Source organism: Natator depressus, chromosome 8 (genome assembly GCF_965152275.1).
Source record: "Natator depressus isolate rNatDep1 chromosome 8, rNatDep2.hap1, whole genome shotgun sequence".
Classification (NCBI taxonomy): Eukaryota; Metazoa; Chordata; order Testudines; family Cheloniidae; genus Natator; species Natator depressus.
This window is the reverse complement of record NC_134241.1, coordinates 71,100,944-71,123,144: the sequence shown is the minus strand read 5'-3', so window position 1 is coordinate 71,123,144 and position 22,201 is coordinate 71,100,944. Positions and strand designations below refer to the sequence as shown.

The 22,201-nt window shown below is 41.2% G+C and overlaps 1 protein-coding gene across 1 annotated transcript in view; it reads right to left on the bottom strand.

Annotated features, from left to right (window-relative positions):
- The window catches only part of DPYD (dihydropyrimidine dehydrogenase), a 552,826-nt gene that overhangs the window by 128,188 nt on the left and 402,437 nt on the right, over nt 1-22,201 (bottom strand). Inside the window, exon 16 of the mRNA XM_074961282.1 lies at nt 15,837-15,920. Coding sequence (XP_074817383.1) covers nt 15,837-15,920 — 84 coding nt within the window. The remainder of the gene's footprint in view (nt 1-15,836; nt 15,921-22,201) is intronic.

The following is a 22,201-nucleotide window of genomic DNA, read 5'->3' as shown; positions in this document are numbered from 1 at the left end:
AATTCCACCATGATTTCAACAATTTCCATCCCACCATCAACCTCAGCCTGGTCCAGTCCACACATGAGATCCACTTCCTGGACACTACAGTGCTAATAAACGATGGTCACATCAACACCACCCTATACCGGAAACCTACTGACCGCTGTTCCTACCTACATGCCTCCAGCTTTCACCCTGACCACACCACACGATCCATCGTCTACAGCCAAGCTCTGCGATACAACCGCATTTGCTCCAACCCCTCAGACAGAGACAAACACCTACAAGATCTCTATCAAGCATTCTTACAACTACAATACCCACCTGCGGAAGTGAAGAAACAGATTGATAGAGCCAGAAGAGTTCCCAGAAGTCACCTACTACAGGACAGGCCTAACAAAGAAAATAACAGAACGCCACTAGCCGTCACCTTCAGCCCCCAACTAAAACCCCTCCAACGCATTATTAAGGATCTACAACCTATCCTGAAGGATGACCCAACACTCTCACAAGTCTTGGGAGAAAGGCCAGTCCTTGCCTACAGACAGCCCCCCAACCTGAAGCGAATACTCACCAACAACCACATACCACACAACAGAACCACTAACCCAGGAACCTATCCTTGCAACAAAGCCCGTTGCCAACTGTGCTCACATATCTATTCAGGGAACACCATCACAGGGCCTAACAACATCAGCCACACTATCAGAGGCTCGTTCACCTGCACATCCACCAATGTGATATATGCCATCATGTGCCAGCAATGCCCCTCTGCCATGTACATTGGTCAAACTGGACAGTCTCTACGTAAAAGAATAAATGGACACAAATCAGATGTTAAGAATTATAACATTCATAAACCAGTCGGAGAACACTTCAATCTCTCTGGTCACGCAATCACAGACATGAGGGTCGCTATCTTAAAGCAAAAAAACTTCAAATCCAGACTCCAGCGAGAAACTGCTGAATTGGAATTCATTTGCAAATTGGATACTATTAATTTGGGCTTGAATAGAGACTGGGAGTGGCTAAGTCATTATGCAAGGTAGCCTATCTCCCCTTGTTTTTTTCCTACAACCCCCCCCCCCCCCAAGACGTTCTGGTTAAACTTGGATTATTGCTGTGCACATTGTAAGATGAGCTATTGCCAGCAGGAGAGTGAGTTTGTGTGTGTGGTTTTTGGAGGGGGTGTGTGTGTGTGTGGGGGGGGGGGGGTGGTGAGAAAACCTGGATTAGTGCTGGAAATGACCCACCTTGATTATCATGCGCATTATAAAGAGAGGTTTCAAAGAGGGATGGGCTATTACCAGCAGGAGAGTGAGTTTGTAGGTGTGTCTGTGTGTGTGTGTGGGGGGGGGAAGAGTGAGAAAACCTTGATTTGTGCTGGAAATGGCCTTCCTTGATGATCACTTGATGATCACTTTAGATAAGCTGTTAGCAGCAGGACAGTGGGGTGGGAGGAAGTTTTGTTTCATGGTCTCTGTGTGTATATAATGTCTTCTGCAGTTTCCACGATATGCTATGCATCCGATGAAGTGAGCTGTAGCTCACGAAAGCTCATGCTCAAATAAACTGGTTAGTCTCTAAGGTGCCACAAGTACTCCTTTTCTTTTTTCTTTTTGCAAAAATCTTGTTATTTTAGAAATTGGATTTTGTACCAGTTGCCCTATTGTTTGGACAGCCTTTGGTATTAGTCTATACGATGTCTAAAACTGTTGTCTTGATGAAGATGAATGTCTTCTGAATGGATGTGCTGGCTTATCAGGAGACTTTTTTGCTTTATTTGACCAAGTAAACTGCATAGCAATACAGCAGCTGCTTTACTGGGGGAAGTAAATCCATGAGTCAGCATTCAGCAGCTGCAATCTAGATGATTATGCCAAAAGCAAATTGCACATCCCTGGTTGCTGCTCCTCTCATGCAGTAGAACTGACATGATCATTCTAGAGTACCAACTTGTTTGCTAGTCATTTTAGGTGCCGATCTAACTTTTGCCTACACTTTGGAGCAGTCACAAAGAAAGGCATGTGGCACAAATACAGCACTATGATCATCACTGATAAAAGCAGTGATGAACGCATATTCCTATTGCACAGAGTAACAAAATGTAATGGAGAGTCTCAGACAGTACCTGAAATGGGGGAACTTGCAGAATAAAGATTCACTTTTCATTCTAAGACACTTCAGTTGAGAACACTAGTGTTTTAACAAGAAACCACCATTTCTAATCCTTTATACAGTGCCTAATAGTTAAGAAATTACTTCTCTGTAAGTACTTACACAATTTCCATTGCTGGAGTGCTTGGGTACCTCCCAAGACCATACAGTTGAAAACAACAATAATTTCTCTCTCTCTCTTGTCCTTCCTTCTGTTAGAGAAACGACTTTGACGAGTTTACTTTATAGGTCTGTTTGCGTGAGAGAGGTGTTTTGAACATGATGTGGTTAGTATGACCACAAAACACTGCTGCATTGACTATACAAATTCTCTGCTGATGTAAACTGACACTTCTCCACTGACTTGGGTGGAGGTACACTGATTTTCCCCAAGAGAATATTTGGTCCAGTGTGTGTGTCTTCCTTTAATTCACTGATTAAAGAAAATCAAATATGGTAAGTGAGAAAGAGAGTACACAAAACCCTGCCTGCCTCCTCCCCTACACTAAGCAAGGAGCAAATGGGTAATACAAGCGAAAAATGAGACACAGAACTTCTGAAACAATAAGAGAAAATATTCCCACTACTGCTGTGGTATACTCCCATTGTTCTTTGCATAATTTGTTTCAGTAATTGATACAAAAGTGAAGAGATAGAACTAATGCTGCAAGGAGGACTGAATGAACTAAACCAACATATCATTATGTTGACAAGCAGACATATAATCACATTTTGTTTGGGGGATCATCTATTTAAAACAGTCACATCTCCTTGCTGGCATAGCAGCAGTAAATTATTTTGCGATGCTGTGCACCTCAATTAAGAAGCAGACTCATCATTTCTATTTCCAAGGGAGGATGGTGTAAATCTAAGGGTGTCACATAGCTAGTTTTCATCTCTGTAGAGTAACCAGTGGCTTTCTTTTTGAAGATTTCTGCACTTTTGCATAAAGCAATGCAGGCTTTAAGTCGCTCAACTGCCCTCCTAATTGTAGGCAATATACCATAAACACAGCTAAATGGAGTTTAAGTAAAATGAAAATAAATATAAGAAAAGTTTTACAAAAGCAAGCTTCTTTTAGATATGAATTGGATAGTTAAATTACTATTTAAATGGTTCTGAGCTGGAGTTTGGTGCTCACAGTACATTTATGCCAATGGAAATTAATTCCCTTCCCCCCAAAATAAAACCCTATAGCTGAATTTGCAAGATATGCATGCCGTATATGGGCAGATAGTAAGGATTAGTTGCTAGGAAATATTCATAAACAAGAGTGTCGTAAACTTTAAAATGTATGGTAATAGCACACTGTTTTTGCTCCTGCATACAATAAACGAACTGTCCCTTTGAAAATAAAATTTAGAAGCATACTGTCTACTCACAGAGGTTGACCAAATGTATCTGTTTTCGCTGAACTCTTGAAAAAGTGCACTTAGATCTCCTCACCATAATGACTACCGCTTCCTGAGTTACAAGGAAAATATTTGTGCTTTTTTTTGTCTCCTAGTCCTTACATATTTCTAGTATGAACATCGCAAAAACTCTTGGCTAGAAATTTAGTAAAGCAAACTCTTCTGCTCTTTCCCCACTCCTCATTAGGCTAGTGAGAAACATAAAAACTTTTGAAGACCTTGGATGTGAATTGTCACAGACCATCTTGTTGTTAAGTTTTTTAGTAGATGTGACATTAAACATGTTGGATCTGAGGTTCCATCTGAACAACAACAAAAAACCTTCTAAGGGAGAGAACATCAAACCTAACTTATCAGATCAATCAGCTAATGTAACTGTTTGCTTCTCCATCTGAGAATAACTGAAGATAATGCAAGACTTTTCTGGAATAAACATGTAGAGCTTAAAGCTGTGAAATACATGTTTTTTCCATCACAATAATGGTAGCACACCTGTAATGTTCTTTTCAGGAAGATGATTTAGCAAAGAATCTGAAAGAATTTTGGCAGGGCTCCCAACATAAAGACTTTTTTTTTCTGAAGAGAAAAAGCCTGTAGTGAAATCTTATCTGCAATCAGTGATAATATGGGAAAAACAATGTCTAACTTTAACAAGGTCTTCTGGATTGAAATGTGAGCCCTATCACTTTCAGTGCTCAGGTGGGTTTATCATTTGTATTAACTGTTGTCAAATTATAATTACTACAGCACTGAGCTAGGATGAGTGATGAACATGGGAAAAATACTGTAGTTTTAAAAATGACACGCCATGTACCAGGTGGTCTATATATTTACTATTATACAAACATTGAAAGGCTACATTACTACTGTTCTGAGGAAGTCAGCACAGTAGCACTACATAATTAACGATGACGTTTCTGTTGACATTCTTAACAGTATCAATAGGGCCTTACCAAATCCACAGCCATGAAAAATGCGTCATGGACTGTGAAATCTGGTCTTTTCTGTGCTTTTATCCTATGCTATACAGATTTCACGGGGGAGACCAGTGTTTCTCAAATTAGGGGTCTTGACACAAAAGGGAGCTGCAGGGGGTTGCACGGTTATTTTAGGGGGGGGGTTGTGGCGGTATTGCCACCCTTACTTCTGCACTGCCTTCAGAGCTGTGACTGGAGAGTGGCAGCTGCTGGCCGGATGCCCAGCTCTGAAAGAGGCGCCCTGCCAGAAGCAGAGTAGAAGTAAGAGTGGCAATACCATACCATGCCACCCTTACTTCTGTGCTGCTGCCTTCAGAGCTGGGTGACTGCAGAGTGGCGGCAGCTGACTGAGGGCCCAGCTCTTCAGGCAGCAGCGCAGAACTAAGGGTGGCAATACCATATCATGCCATCCTTACTTCTGCACTGCTGCTGCTGGTGGCTCTGCCTTCAGAGCTGGGCTCCTGGCCAGCAGCCACCGCTCTCCAGCTGCCCAGTTCTGAAGGCAGCGCCGCTGCCAGCAGCAGCGCAAAAGTAAGGGTAGCAGTACTGCAAATCTTCCCCTACAATAACTTTGTGATCACCCCACAATTCCATTTTGGGTCAGGACCCCTACACTTACAAAACCGTGAAATTTCAAATCTAAATAGCTGAAATAATGAAATTTATGATTTTTAAAATCCTATGACCTGAAATTGACCAAAATGGACTGTGAATTTGGTAGGGCCCTAAGTATAAACAGACTCTGATATGTTTGTAAATTGTTATAAAAGAAATACAAACTAAAACTTTATTATCATTAGCCAGTGTTAATAAAATGAAATTGAAATTTCATACAGGCTTTAAGTAACATATTGGCAGCAATACAGATGCCTCTTAAAATTACCTTCTGACAAACTACACTATTTAGGTGTCAGAATGTCTTCATTAATGGCTTGGAATTAATATCACATAAAAAGCTGAGTGTCATAATGCAGTATAAACAAATGTCCATTTTAGGCCAAACTCCCCTCCTTGTTCTCTGAATAAATCTGGAAATAATTCTGAAAATTTACTGAGGTGTAAAACAATAGAGGTGGCAGAGGGTGGGCAATAAACAGGGCAGAGAAAAATGGAACCGGCTCCCAGATTTCTAAACATGTCCCAATTCCCACAAATTGTACAGACTGAAACGAAAAATGTAAGACAGTATGATTATCATTTAAGAAGAAAAACACACCAATCCTTATCACACTAAACACAGCTAAAATACATATATACTTTCCTAGCATTATCTTTCCATGTAAGCAAGCAACTGCTGTAGTTATCCCAAGGATATTATGCAGTCACGAATGAGACGGGAGGAAGCCCATAGGACAGTCTCTCCGTTAAGATATGGCCCATGCTATGAAGAAAGTTTGAGAACTCCTGATGGATGGAACAAACAGGATAGCTCTACTGTCTCAAGCCCCACCTTGTTGTTTTCCCGGAGAGTATCCCAGCTCCTTTTTAAGATTCACAGTCTCACTTGGCTCAACTGCATCCAAATTACTTCCCACCTGGGGGTGCCTCCGAAAACACCTATTGGGATTTAACTCAGAATACTACATGGCACTGTCTGACTTAACATGGTGTACCCCATGGAGTACCACATGGGAAGGTTACATTTTGGATAAGGGACCCCTTTGGTGGATCACTGAAAGACCTGTGGTACCCCCTTTATTCAGTCCTTACTTCAGCAAACCTCATTGGAAGTTAATAAAAATTTGCCTGAGCTAGGTCCAAAATGTTGAGGAAGAACTTCACAATTTTGCTTTGTGTGTGTGTGTATATATATATATATATATATATATATATATATTTGGCTAAAGAACTTAAATTGTGTTCTGGTCTCTCACAGCTGCTGCTCCGAGGCAGTTAAATAAAGAAAAATATATATTTAAATGAGAGTAGTAAGAATAAACATTAAAAAAATATCCATATTGTATGGAGAACAGAGAAATGCTATTAATATACAAACATATATGCCTATGTAATGTAATCTTATTGGTTTACAGAGCCAAACTCCTCTGAGGAGTGTCACAAATCCACATGATAGCCAGGTGTGCTCAAATTTTGCATTTGGTTCTCTGATTTTACACTAGTTGAAAGATATGTAAAAACTCATGTAGGCAGACAGCTCCCTACTGACTACACTTCTAAGCAGCTTCACATGCATACATTACTCCAGCCAGCTAAGGTTGGATGTAACTTATGCTCAAAAAATGAGCTTGAAATCTGTCTATTTCTGTTTCCATGAGAAGCCCTTCAGGGTTCTCTCTGACCAAATGACACCCCCTTAAGAGACTATGGAATGACACATTGAGACAATCCACAAATGCATAACTTGTTCCCAGAATGAGATATGCAGTGCAGATTTGAGGACAGAATTTGGCTAATCAACAAGTAGATATGGTTATTGCAGATGTTTGTTGTTGCTTTTGACCAAATGCACCTTGTAAAAAAACCTATAACAGCTGTGACAGACTTGGAACCTTTTATAAATTTTCATCTCTTTTTTTTTTAAATCATAATTTTGAGAACTGACCACTGTACATACACACCGTACCAGTCATTAAAAGTAATATAGGCAATGAAGGATATTGATACCATGTTCCAGGAAATAATCTTTTCTAAATACTATATCTGGTGGAACTGTAAACCTGAGAATCAACTGAAGTGTGTCAATAGTCCCATTGAAATTGTTATGACCCCTATTGTATACAAGGTCGAGGGTTTAAAAATAAAACTTTATAGTTAACTTGCCTCATTGTACTTAGGTTCTGGATTGTTTTAGGTTCAGCTGAAGATGCAGGGGTAAATTAGAGGGCATCTATTGGATTTGCACCCCCGATAGATAGATAGATAGATAAACAGATAGATAGATAAAAACTACATTAAAGTGGCAAAATCAAGCATTCAAAAGTTAGGAAATGCCAGACTTAAAGGTGGCAGTGCTAAGCTTTGTTCAGACCCCTTGTGCATATGCACTGTGATAGTCTTTAACGACATGATCCTATACTGTTTTTCTCACAGGATTCCTGCCTGCATTCAAGTCAGGCAGCTTCCTCCTCCATACTGCCTGAGAGTCATCACCCTGCACTTTAAGCAGGGAGGGGTTTGTCTGTCTGGCCGCGAGAAGAGGGCAATGCTTTCTGGCTTAGGGGGAGGAGGGGAGATGTAAAATTGCTGGAAAAGCAGTCAGTATGGTGGATGACTCACCACCTAGGAATGAGGGGTTTAAAAAGGTCAGCCAGGGACTGGACCCTCCCTGCATCACTCGGAACAGGCTGGGCAGCACCCCTACTCTCTCCCTATTTAGGTCACCAATATGCTGGGTGTTTACCTATATCTGAAATAAGAAATAAGAAGCGATGAAACGGATAAGACTGAGTCCGTCTGGGCAAAAATTACATTGGGGAAGAAAACTATTAGAGCCTCCCCTGGGATAGTGCTTGGGGTGTGCTATAGACCGCCGGGATCTAATTTGGATATGGATAGAGCCCTTTTTAATGTTTTTAATAAAGTAAATACTAATGGAAACTGTGTGATCATGGGAGACTAACTTCCCAGATATAGACTGGAGGACGAGTGCTAGTAATAATAGGGCTCAGATTTTCCTAGATGCGATAGCTGATGGATTCCTTCAGCAAGTAGTTGCTGAACCAACTAGAGGGGATGCCATTTTAGATTTGGTTTTGGTGAGTAGAGAGGACCTCATAGAAGAAATGGTTGTAGGGGATAGTCTTGGCTCAAGTGATCATGAGCTAATTCAGTTTCAACTGAACGGAAGGATTAACAAAAATAAATCTGCAACTAGGGATTTTGATTTCAAAAGGGCTGACTTTCAAAAATTAAAGAAATTAGTTAGGGAAGTGGATTGGACTGAAGAATTTATAGATCTAAAGGTAGAGGAGGCCTGGGATTATTTTAAATCAAAGCTGCAGAAGCTATCGGAAGCCTGCATCCCAAGAAAGGGGAAAAAATTCATAGGCAGGAGTTGTAGACCAAGCTGGATGAGCAAGCATCTCAGAGAGGTGATTAAGAAAAAGCAGAAAGCATACAGGGAGTGGAAGAAGGGAGGGATCAGCAAGGAAAGCTACCTTCTTGAGGTCAGAACATGTAGGGATAAAGTGAGACAGGCTAAAAGTCAAGTAGAGTTGGACCTTGCAAAGGGAATTAAAACCAATAGTAAAAGGTTCTATAGTCATATAAATAAGAAGAAAACAAAGAAAGAAGAAGTGGGACCTCTAAACACTGAGGATGGAGTGGAGGTCAAGGATAATCTAGGCATGGCCCAATATCTAAACAAATACTTTGCCTCAGTCTTTAATAAGACTAAAGAGTATCTTAGAGATAATGGTAGCATGACAATTGGGAATGAGGATATGGAGGTAGATCTTACCATATTTGAGGTAGAAGCGAAACTCAAACAGCTTAATGGGACTAAATTGGGGGGCCCAGATAATCTTCATCCAAGAATATTAAAGGAATTGGCACATGAAATTGCAAGCCCATTAGCAAGAATTTTTAATGAATCTGTAAACTCAGGGGTTGTACCGTATGATTGGAGAATTGCTAACATAGTTCCTATTTTTAAGAAAGGGAAAAAAAGTGATCCGGGTAATTATAGGCCTGTTTGACATCTGTAGTATGCAAGGTCTTGGAAAAAATTTTGAAGGAGAAGGTAGTTAAGGACATTGAAGTCAATGGTAAATGGGACAAAATACAACATGGTTTTACAAAAGGTAGATCGTGCCAAACCAACCTGATCTCCTTCTTTGAGAAAGTAACAGATTTTTTAGACAAAGGAAACGCAGTGGATCTAATTTACCTAGATTTCAGTAAGGCATTTGATACTGTGCCACATGGGGAATTATTAGTTAAATTGGATAAGATGGGGATCAATAGGAAAATTGAAAGGTGGATAAGGAATTGGTTAAAGGGGAGACTACAACGGGTCCTACTGAAAGGTGAACTGTCAGGCTGGAGGAAGGTTACCAGTGGAGTTCCTCAAGGATCGGTTTTGGGACCAATCTTATTTAATTTTTTTATTACTGACCTTGGCACAAAAAGTGGGAGTGTGTTAATAAAGTTTGCGGATGATACAAAGCTGGGAGGTATTGCCAATTTAGAGAAGGACCGGGATATCCTACAGGAGGACCTGGATGACCTTGTAAACTGGAGTAATAGTAATAGGATGAAATTTAATAGTGAGAAGTGTCAGGTCATGCATTTAGGGATTAATAACAAGAATTTTAGTTATAAGCTAGGGAAGCATCAATTAGAAGTAACAGAGGAGGAAAAGGATCTTGGAGTATTGGTTGATCATAGGATGACTATGAGCTGCCAATGTGATATGGCCGTGAAAAAAGTTAATGCGGTCTTGGGATGCATTAGGAGAGGTATTTCCAGTAGGGATAAGGAGGTTTTAGTACCGTTATACAAGGCACTGGTGAGACCTCACCTGGAATACTGTGTGCAGTTCTGGTCTCCCATGTTTAAGAAGGATGAATTCAACCTGGAACAGGTACAGAGAAGGGCTACTAGGATGATCCGAGGAATGGAAAACTTGTCTTATGAAAGGAGACTCAAGGAGCTTGGCTTGTTTAGCCTAACTAAAAGAAGGTTGAGGGGAGATATGATTGCTCTCTATAAATATATCAGAGGGATAAATACCAGAGAGGGAGAGGAATTATTTAAGCTCAGTACCAATGTGGACACAAGAACAAATGGATATAAACTGGCCACCAGGAAATTTAGACTAGAAATTAGATGAAGGTTTCTAACCATCAGAGGAGTGACGTTTTGGAATAGCCTTCCAAGGGAAGCAGTGGGGGCAAAAAAATCTATCTGGCTTTAAGATTAAACTCGATAAGTTTATGGAGGAGATGGTATGATGGGATAACATGGTTTTGGTAATTAAATATTCATGGTAAATAGGCCCAATGGCCTGTGATGGGATATTAGACGGGGTGGGATCCGAGTTACCCAGGAAGGAATTTTCTGTAGTATCTGGCTGATGAATCTTGCCCACATGCTCAGGGTTTAGCTGATCGCCATATTTGGGGTCGGGAAGGAATTTTCCTCCAGGGCAGATTGGAAGAAGCTCTGGAGGTTTTTTGCCTTCCTCTGTAGCATGGGGCACGGGTCACTTGCTGGAGGATTCTCTGCTCCTTAAAGTCTTTAAACTACAATATGAGGACTTCAATAGCACAGATATAGGTGTGAGGTTTTTTGCAGGAGTGATGGGTGAAATTCTGTGGCCTGCATTGTGCAGGAGGTCAGACTAGATGATCATAATGGTCCCTTCTGACCTAAATATCTATGAATATCTGCTGTGGGGCGAAAAACCCCCAACTTCACCTGGCCATTATAGTGATAATGGAAAAATTCCTTCCCATATTGGCCAGATGCAGCTGGGTTTTTTTTGCCTTCCTTGCAGCAGGTTCAGGTGGGATCTGTTCATGCAGAGCATGACGGGCGGTAGGCCATATGACGCAACTCTTTATTTAAGTGTATAGCGGATGTTCAGTGCAGGTACTCCATAAATGAAGGCACAGAAGATAAATGGATAAATGGCTTGGAAAAGGAATTAAGGAGAGGTGCTTGGTAATTGAGGGTGCTGGAGGCAATTGGGGACTACTCTGATTGGTAGGCAGGGAGCCAACCCCCCATCATTATATCCACCGTAACCCCTCCTATGGTGGTGGTGGGGGGGTCGGTAAGGTCCCGGCAAGGGAATTGCTGGAGGGACCTGGATGAAAAGGGTGGGGGGAGCTGGTGGAAGCCCCCCCCCCAAAAATTGCCTGAAATTGGAGGTTCCCGGCAGTGGATCTTCTGGGAGGGACATCAACAGAAAGGGGTGGGGTTAGAGGGGGCACTGGAAAAAGCACTCACCCCCCCTCCCTCCGGTTAATTGTGGAGTTTTCACCTGCACATTTTATCCGCCGGGTTAGTCCCAGACATCTAATAATAAAGTTGTGGCCTGATTAAACCTATATCTAATGTCTCCTGTCATTCTTTCGGCATAGCCAGACAACCAGCAGGGGAAGAACTGAGAGCACAGGAGAGACTGTTTCTCTGCTCTTAGTTCTGGTGGCCAGTGCTACAGCGGCCTGCAGCAATGATTGCAGGTAAAGTCTGGCTCAGCATGTGTCGTCCTTGGCTGGACCACACTCTGTTCAGAGGGAATCTTTGGAGAATTTATCTGAGAAACTCTAATAAGTCCCTACTGCGCATGTGCAAACTGAGATTTTTCAAAGGTTTATAACTTGGCCAAATTTGAGGAGTATTCCCAGAAAACAGCATAGGCACATTTCTAACACAAAACAATCCTCCTTCCCCCACCTCCACCACATTTCAGGCCCTTGCTCCAATGCATGGAGGCGGTAGAGCTTTTCAATGAAAAGGAAATAAGAATTTTTTTAAACAAGGGCAAAACAACATTTTCCCTTAATCTCACTTTCAGCAATCACTGAATCATTTTTGCTGAACATTTCTAAAATAATTCAGCCTGACACAAACACTTGACAAGGAAAATTTCAGCCCAAATGGTTAAATTTTCAGAAAGTTATAAGTAGCCTTCGCAGATATTTTTTAAATAATTTTGATGGATAATATCAATGTTTATTTTTTAAATAATTTTTATCCATTTAAATTTTAAGTTGCAAGAAATTATGTAGCAATCAGACAACAGTTATTTAATGACAGATGTTGAGATTCAAAAAGTTAAAGCTTTATAACTGTTAAGACACAAATTGTCAACATCACATGTCAAAATATACCAAGTAAATATCCTAAAATCAAACTCTAATAAGTTCTCAAGCAGCATTTTTCTTATTTTGCCTATCTGTACATTTCGATTATTGATGGAAACATTTTTATGTGTTTGGTGAAATTGACATTTACTAACATTTACTGATAAAAAACCAACCTTCCACACAAAATTCCTCCTGGCTGGACTTTACTAAAACTAGACAAGCCATTTACAACACACACTTTGCTTCTCTACAAAAGAAAAAGGATACTAAACTTTCTAAACTACTACATGCCACAAGGGGCCACAGCAATGGTTCTCTCAACCCACCCAGCAATATTGTTAACCTATCCAACTATACTCTCAGCCCAGCAGAAGCAGCTGTCCTATCTTGGGGCCTCTCCTTCTGCCCCTCCACCCCCACGAACATGATACAGTTCTGTGGTGACCTAGAATCCTATTTTCGACGTCTCCGACTCAAGGAATATTTCCAACATACCTCTGAACAACATACTAATCCACAGAGACCTCCCTACCAACACTACGAAAAGAAGGATTCTAGGTGGACTCCTCCTGAAGGTCGAAACAGCAGACTGGACTTCTACATAGAGTGCTTCCGCTGACGTGCACGGGCTGAAATTGTGGAAAAGCAGCATCACTTGCCCCATAACCTCAGCCGTGCAGAACACTATGCCATCCACAGCCTCAGAAACAACTCTGACATCATAATCAAAAAGGCTGACAAAGGAGGTGCTGTTGTCATCATGAATAGGTCGGAATATGAACAAGAGGCTGCTCGGCAGCTCTCCAACACCACTTTCTACAAGCCATTACCCTCTGATCCCACTGAGAGTTACCAAAAGAAACTACAGCATTTGCTCAAGAAACTCCCTGAAAAAGCACAAGATCAAATCCGCACAGACACACCCCTGGAACCGTGACCTGGGATATTCTATCTACTACCCAAGATCCATAAACCTGGAAACCCTGGGCGTCCCATCATCTCAGGCATCGGCACCCTGACAGCAGGATTGTCTGGCTATGTAGACTCCCTCCTCAGGCCCTACGCTACCAGCACTCCCAGCTATCTTCGAGACACCATTGACTTCCTGAGAAAACTACAATCCATCGGTGATCTTCCTGATAACACCATCCTGGCCACTATGGATGTAGAAGCCCTCTACACCAACATTCCACACAAAGATGGACTAAAAGCTGTCAAGAACACTATCCCCGATAATGTCACTGGTGGCTGAACTTTGTGACTTTGTCCTTACCCATAACTATTTTACATTTGGGGACAATGTATACCTTCAGATCAGCGGCACTGCTATGGGTACCCGCATGGCCCCACAGTATGCCAACATTTTTATGGCTGACTTAGAACAACGCTTCCTCAGCTCTCGTCCCCTAACGCCCCTACTCTACTTGCGCTACACTGATGACATCTTCATCATCTGGACCCATGGAAAAGAAGCCCTTGAGGAATTCCACCATGATTTCAACAATTTCCATCCCACCATCAACCTCAGCCTCAGCCTGGTCCAGTCCACACAAGAGATCCACTTCCTGGACACTACAGTGCTAATAAACAATGGTCACATAAACACCACCCTATACCAGAAACCTACTGACCGCTATTCCTACCTACATGCCTCCAGCTTTCACCCTGACCACACCACACGATCCATCGTCTACAGCCGAGCTCTGCGATACAACCGCATTTGCTCCAACCCCTCAGACAGAGACAAACACCTACAAGATCTCTATCAAGCATTCTTACAACTATAATACCCACCTGCGGAAGTGAAGAAACAGATTGATAGAGCCAGAAGAGTTCCCAGAAGTCACCTACTACAGGACAGGCCTAACAAAGAAAATAACAGAACGCCACTAACCGTCACCTTCAGCCCCCAACTAAAACCCCTCCAACGCATTATTAAGGATCTACAACCTATCCTGAAGGATGACCCAACACTCTCACAAATCTTGGGAGACAGGCCAGTCCTTGCCTACAGACAGCCCCCCAACCTGAACCAAATACTCACAGCAACCACATACCACACAACAGAACCACTAACCCAGGAACCTATCCTTGCAACAAAGCCCGTTGCCAACTGTGCCCACATATCTATTCAGGGGACACCATCACAGGGCCTAATAACATCAGCCACACTATCAGAGGCTCGTTCACCTGCACATCCACCAATGTGATATATGCCATCATGTGCCAGCAATGCCCCTCTGCCATGTACATTGGTCAAACTGGACAGTCTCTACGTAAAAGAATAAATGGACACAAATCAGATGTCAAGAATTATAACATTCATAAACCAGTCGGAGAACACTTCAATCTCTCTGGTCACGCGATTACAGACATGAAAGTTGCTATATTACAACAAAAAAACTTCAAACCCAGACTCCAGCGAGAAACTGTTGAATTGGAATTCATTTGCAAATTGGATACAATTAACTTAGGCTTGAATAGAGACTGGGAGTGGCTAAGTCATTATGCAAGGTAACCTATTTCCCCTTGTTTTTTCCTACCCTCCCCCCCTCCTCAGACATTCTTGTTAAACCCTGGATTTGTGCTGGAAATGGCCCACATTGATTATCATACACATTCTAAGGAGAGTGGTCACTTTAGATAAGCTATTACCAGCAGGAGAGTGGGTTTGTGTGTGTGTGTGTGTGGGGGGGGTCAGAAAACCTGGATTTGTGTTGGAAATGGCCCAACTTGATTATCATAAACATTGTAAGGAGAGTGATCACTTTAGATAAGCTATTACCAGCAGGAGAGTGGGGTGGGAGGAGGTATTTTTTCATGCTTTGTGTGTATATAAAAAGATCTTCTACACTTTCCACAGTATGCATCCGATGAAGTGAGCTGTAGCTCACGAAAGCTTATGCTCAAATAAATTGGTTAGTCTCTAAGGTGCCACAAGTACTCCTTTTCTTTTTACTGATAAAAATGTAATCCTTCAAAGTCTAATTATTAAGTACTGAAAGCAGGGTTTTATAATGAAAAGTGTTGGACAACCCTTCTAGTACTACCAACCCCACCAATAATAAATATAGTTCAAATTCTTTTGCAATTTCCAAAACACAATCAAGGAATGAGGATCATATGCTAAAGAGTGTATAATACTATTTGTGTTGTGTTCCCTGTACCATAAAACCACTATGAATTTAAACAGTTTGCACTGTGTAGTTCCAGAAGATATGGATCAACATTAATTAATAAGTAAAGACACTGCACTGAAAAATCAGCAAATTCTCTGATTTCTACAAACTATTTGTTTTAATATTGTTTTCTTTCAAATACAAACGTATTTTCATCCTCAATAAAACTAAACACTCTGTGTAATCTCAGCTTCTGTCACTTTCCACTTTTTAAGCACTCTAAATATTTAAACAAGGTAGACCTGAAAATCTCAAGCCAGTAATCTTCTCCGTATGTCTTTGCCCCTGAGGTATAACTATTAATGCACTAGCACCGCATTGACATAAAAGAGATAGCTATTAAAGTCCTACCTGTCCACAGGCCAGGCCCATGCCTCTCTCCCCCATGCCATGAGGACATGATAAATTTAACTCCAGGGCATCTGCACCGGAAGCCTGTAAGACATGCACATACATATACACAAAGTTAATCATAAATTTTATACTCTTACATTCAGGTACTTTTGGAACTTGACACAGATCACTCGTTAAATGTAAGATTCCTTTTCTGTCAACCTTTTTTCTTTTGGTGTTTAATAATAAATAAATATAAGCTACAGTTGTTTGGAAATATCTATCAGTCACTTAAGGGGAGAGACCATTATGAAAGGGTATTGTAGTTTTCTGAGGAAAAATCAGAAATTCAAAGTAAAGATTAAATTTATAAAGAAAAAAAGTAAATATTTTACTTAAATATAAGTATTTAAGGACACTTCAAAACCCAATTTTTTTAGATTGTTTACTCATGTTGAAATGTGATTTTTATTTTTCAAATTTTCAGATTGCTGGGCTCAGAAAAAATGGGTAAGATATTGGAATATTTCTTTATGAGGGTGGGACAAAAATCAGGAATAGCTCTGGTATCATGAAAACCACAACAGCTATAAGAAATAAGACTTAATAAACCAGGTTTTTATATTTGAATCAGACAGAAGATGCATATATACAAAGATGATAGCTAATAGTTTATAGGGTGGCCTTTTACATCAAGTTCAAATACATTTTTACTTATACAAGTATATCAGCATAGAAAGCTTACACCTCAAAGGGTTTGGCTTGGCTCAGATAACAAACACTCTAACATTTGGATGCTTTTCTGAATTCTACTGAAGCCTCTTGGTTCTGCAAAATTAGTTGGGAAACTGTGCGATAACAGGTTTCCTTGTAGCATTTCAATACTTCTGCTGCTGTTCCCAGCTGGAACCTGGACAGGCAGTGGAATGAGAGGATGCATAATAATGGAAGTAAAGTTAATCAAACTTCATATGTTAAAAAACACTGTGTTTAAGTTTGAGATATGCTGAAATTCAGGACGGTGCTCTTATTTTATTGTAACCAGTTTGCCCATCTGTATAACTGACTAAAACTGAAGAGGGACTAAAGGATCCATTATGATTAAATGAGCCATGCCCAGAAGAACTTTATTCAAAACTCAGCAAGAGTTTAGGGAAGTCACAATTCTGTAAAATGAAATCCATTATCTTCAGCTGAAGAAACTATTTATGCAGTTCTCACTCTCAGGAACTCAGAACCTCTGCTCCGGTGCTGATAACAGCGGGAAGACCATCAAGAAAACTTCATTTTCTCTTGTTCAATTCCACTACTGTACAGCCTCTTTGCAGAAGAGTTTTGAACTTTTGTCCACAGGCAGAACATCATTGCTAAATTGGTTCTTCGTATTTGCCACCATGTGCCTGTTTCAGATTAACAGGAAGATTAATAGCTTTTTACTCTGATTTTATGTCACAGGGATACCTTAGCCCTGGAGCAGCATCTGGCAAATCAAAACAAAAACATACTATTAAATTACTGTGCTTCACCTCCTACTGTGTGGTTGTTAGGGCATCCCCCACTACAACTATACTGAGCCCTATTGTGCACTACTTACACATTGCAATGGGCTTTGTTGCCAACTGTGTCCACGTATCTATTCAGGGGACACCATCATAGGGCCTAATCACATCAGCCACACTATCAGAGGCTCGTTCACCTGCACCTCTGCCAATGTGATATATGCCATCATGTGCCAGCAATGCCCCTCTGCCATGTACATTGGCCAAACTGGACAGTCTCTACGTAAAAGAATAAATGGACACGAATCAGACATCAAGAATTATAACATTAAAAACCAGTCGGAGAACACTTCAATCTCTTTGGTCACTCAACTACAGACCTAAAAGCGGCAATTCTTCAACAAAAAAACCTCAAAACCAGACTCCAACGAGAGATTGCAGAATTGGAATTAATTTGCAAACTGGACACCATTAAATTAAGCTTGAATAAATACTGGGAGTGGATGTGTCATTACACAAAGTAAAACTATTTCCCCATGTTTATTCCCCTCCCCCCCCACGGTTCCTCACACGTTCTTGTCAACTGCTGGAAATGGCCCACCTTGATTATCACTACAAAAGTTCCCCCCCCCCACTCTCTTGCTGGTAATAGCCCACCTTACCTGATCACTCTTGTTACAGTGTGTATGGTAACACCCATTGTTTCATGTTCTCTGTGTATATAAATCTCCCCACTGTATTTTCCACGGCATACATCCGATGAAGTGAGCTGTAGCTCACAAAAGCTTATGCTCAAATAAATTTGTTAGTCTCTAAGGTGCCACAAGTACTCCTTTTCTTTTTGAAGAATGGGTAGGGTCTTTTGGATTTGTTGAAAGAGATCCTACAATTAGTGTAGAAAAACCTTAAACAAGGCTCTTAGCCTGAGCTATTTGAAGTTATATGTGCAACAAACAAATTGTGAATAACATCACTATGATCCTAGGCAACCCTGTGTTCACACATTACACACAACTGCAATAAGTTTTGCACAAAATATGTGCTGTGAGGTATCACTTGAAAATTAACACTACACTGGTCAATAATATCACTGTAAAGTATGTGTAGCAATGTTGCATATGAAATTATGTATACTCATAATATTTTGCTTTAAACTCTATGACTAAAAGGTGTTTAAACCAGGCACATCATGGGGAGTTGATAAACAGGGCTTCTGCAGACAAAGGAAAGAGGCCAATAAGGTATGGCCCAAATTCAATGGGCCATTCATTTGTATTGGAGGAAGAGAGAGTTTGCATAGTAGCATCTACCAATGAGGGAGGAACCAGTATGGATCTGTAGCTTCCAGACACGATGGCTCCTTTACTCAGCATGACCTAATGAACTTTATCTGTGGCTACCCTTCAGAAGAATACATTTCAAAGGTTCACTGAGCTATAAACAGGGGATTCAGAGTAGCAGCCCTGTTAGTCTGTATTCACAAAAAGAAAAGGAGTACTTGTGGCACCTTAGAGACTAACCAATTTATTTGAGCATAAGCTTTCGTGAGCTACAGCTCACTTCAGCGGATGCAAACAGAGGGGAGTGAACCCCTAAGTTATCAATCACTTTAAGGAGACAAAGAAACAAAGAAATTTGATCTCTGTGATGGGTCCTGGCCAGACCGGCCAGTAAAAAGCTTGAAAGCACTTTGATTGAGAGAAAAAACATATCGAACAAAGACAGTAACTTGCTAGATTATGTTTTATACTTCTAGATCTGTTTTTCACTTTTATTTGCTCTTCCTTTATTTCTTTTACTTGGTATCTCTTAATCCATGATCTGTTGTTAATAAATTTGTTTTGCTTCCATTGTAAATCATTAGTGCTGGTTAAACGTAGTAAAGTGTGTGATTTTAGTAAGCTGATAGGTTGGAATGTTATACAGCAGGGGTGGGCAAACAATGGCCCAGATAGGTTGGAATGTTATACAGCAGGGGTGGGCAAACAATGGCCCACAGGCCGGATCCAGTCCTCGAGCTCCCGCTGGGGAGTGGTGTCTGAGGCTTGCCCCGCTCCGGTGCTCCAGCCAGGGAGCAGGGTCGGGGGGTTGCTCCATGCGGCTCCTGGAAACAGTGGCATAGCCCCCCTCCGGCTCCTACGTGCTCCAATGGCCCCGCTCCAATGGCCCCCTCCAGCGCTCCAATGGGAGCTGCGGGGGTGGTACCTGCAGATGGGGCAGAGTGCCGAGCTGCCTGGCTGCACCTCCACATAGGAGCTGGAGAAGGGACATGCCACTGCTTCTGAGAACTGCTTGAGGTAAGCGCTGCCTGTAACCCTGAGCCTCTCCCCATGCCCCAACCTCCTGCCCCAGCCCTGATCCCTCTCCCACCCTCTGAACCCCTCAATCCCAGCCCAGAGCACCCTCCTGCACCCCAAACCCCTCATCCCCAGCCCCATCCGGAGCCCTCACCCCCACCACACCCCACTCCTCTGCCCCATCCCGGAGCCCCCTCCTGTACCCTGAACTCCTTATTTCTGGCCCCACCCTGGAGCCTGCACCCCCAACTAGAGCCCTCACCTCCACCCCAATTTTGTGAGCATTCATGGCCCACCATACAATTTATTTTCCCAGATGTGGCCCTCGGGCCAAAAAAGTTTGCCCACCCCTGTTATACAGTCTCTATAGAGGTAGTGAACCTCATACTTTTTCTGTAAGAGTCCAGCGAGAGGGTCTGGACCCTGCAGGAAGATGATGTGGGCAAGCCTGGGGCTTGAAAAGTACTAAGGTCAACCTGCAAGGAGTATTCAAGTGGACAAAGCCAGGATGAAGCTTGTGGGCTGCTGGCTGGCTGTTTGGGTCAGATTTCTGAACCAAAGTTGCACAGTCACAAGACACCCAGGATTACAAATTACAATTACCTACATTGACTGAACCCCTTAGTAGCCTGGATAAACCCCCAAATGTCTCAATCACTAAAATGATCTATTTATAAAGATTATACCTGGCTCATGTTTTGTCTTGGCATGGAGAGGTGTTTAGTAGTTCAGTTTGCAACCTCTTCTCTATGCCTCAGACCTGATAATCTTGAAAACTTTGTTGGAATCAACCCTCTATAAACATTAAAATGGCAGTTAAACTAAATTCATGCATAATTTTTTCATCAGGAAAAGCTGATGTCTGCTTCCATTGATTAGTAGGAAGAAGGGAAGACACAAACATTTTTAGAAGAAATATATAATAGAAAGATGAAAACATGGGAAAAATCACAAAGAGATATTTATAATACGCTACAAGGAAATTAAAAGGTCAGACACTATTTAAAGAATGTTCTTCTTCAAAATAAATCAACCAAGTTCCCTCTTTGAGTTGATACTGTGAAATGCTCCAAAATGAGACACTAGCCACTGCACATTTAGACAACAAGTCAGAAAGAGGTTCAGTAGTTGCTGGTACACACAGATAACTCCTGTGCTCCGAAGACTAATCATGAAAGTTAGTGGTAAATATTTCCCAACTGCAGAAGTGGATTCCGTAACTGTATATGCTGTACAATTGCTTGCATCAGGGCATAGTGTTTGTTGTTGACCTCAGAAATAAAAATAATTAAAGAGTAGAGAACAAGAAAAAGCCCATGCAAGGTCCAATTAAGAATAAATAATGTTTCCCAAAATGTGTCGGACCTTTTCTTTAAGGTAATTAGCATAAATTAAAAATAAAAAAATACTGACAGTTCTGATGACAGCAAATGAAAACATTTCATCTCCTCACCAAGTAACTCTGGCAGAGACCTCAAGACACAGTATCCATTCCCTTTGTCTTGTACTTGCCCCAAAGCTAGAATTCTGTTCTGTATTTACATTTTTTCTTATTGAACTGGAATAACTTTTGCCTGGTGTGTGGCACGTTTAAGCAGCTTTGAATGAATGTGATCATGGGAAAAGCTATCCATCATTTTCATGAGCCTTCTACTTCCTAGTCAGCTCTGCAACTTGTGACTATGAACCTGTTGTTACTTTTGTTATTGGCTTCCATGACAGAAATATTACTGCATTTTATTATTTAATTATGCATGTCCATAACACGCTAGGTGCTTTCCAAGCTGCACACATTAAGAAATACTTTGACCAGGTAAATTACGTCACATTTTACAAAATATATTTATCCAACAACTCCATCGTTTCCAAAGTGCTATTGCTAATACAACTGCAGATTCAAAATGTATCTTTTTTTTCAAATTGATAGCAATTACAGATTAAAAGAACACTAAGCATTTTTGCCTTATAGAAAAAAAAGAAGAGGAGTAAGCAGCATGATAAAGCCATTCATCATAGTCAGTTTAAAAGTGGTAAAGCTCATGTCAAGCATGAATTCCGCAAAAGATTTCATGGTCAATTAAGTAAATACAGGTATAAAATGGACCTAGTGTTGAAGATCACAAAGCCAATTACTGATAATGTTTAATTTCACTTCCCTAAATCCCCAAAGTGATTTTTTTCCTCATAGGTTTAAAATGACCAAAGGAAATAGAGAAGCATCATTCCAGATCACTCTAAGAGGCTTTAGAAGGCTTTGTGAAGAAAAACCAATTATATACATAGAATCTAGCTATATACATATATGCACACACACACACATATATATATATACACTCATCAGGACCGGCTCTAGGCACCAGCAAAGCAAGCACGTGCTTGAGGTGGCACAACTCCAGGGTCGGCATTCCGGCCATCCTTTTTTTTTTTTCTTTCTTTTTTTGCTTGGGCAGTTGCGCTCTCGAAGCTTGGGGGAGCAAAAAACCTAGAGCTGGCCCTGACACTCATAAATATATGCACTCCCCCAATTATTTACGTGTGTGGTATTTCTAATGTAATTAATTCTGATCTAAAGCTAAGAATAGGACGA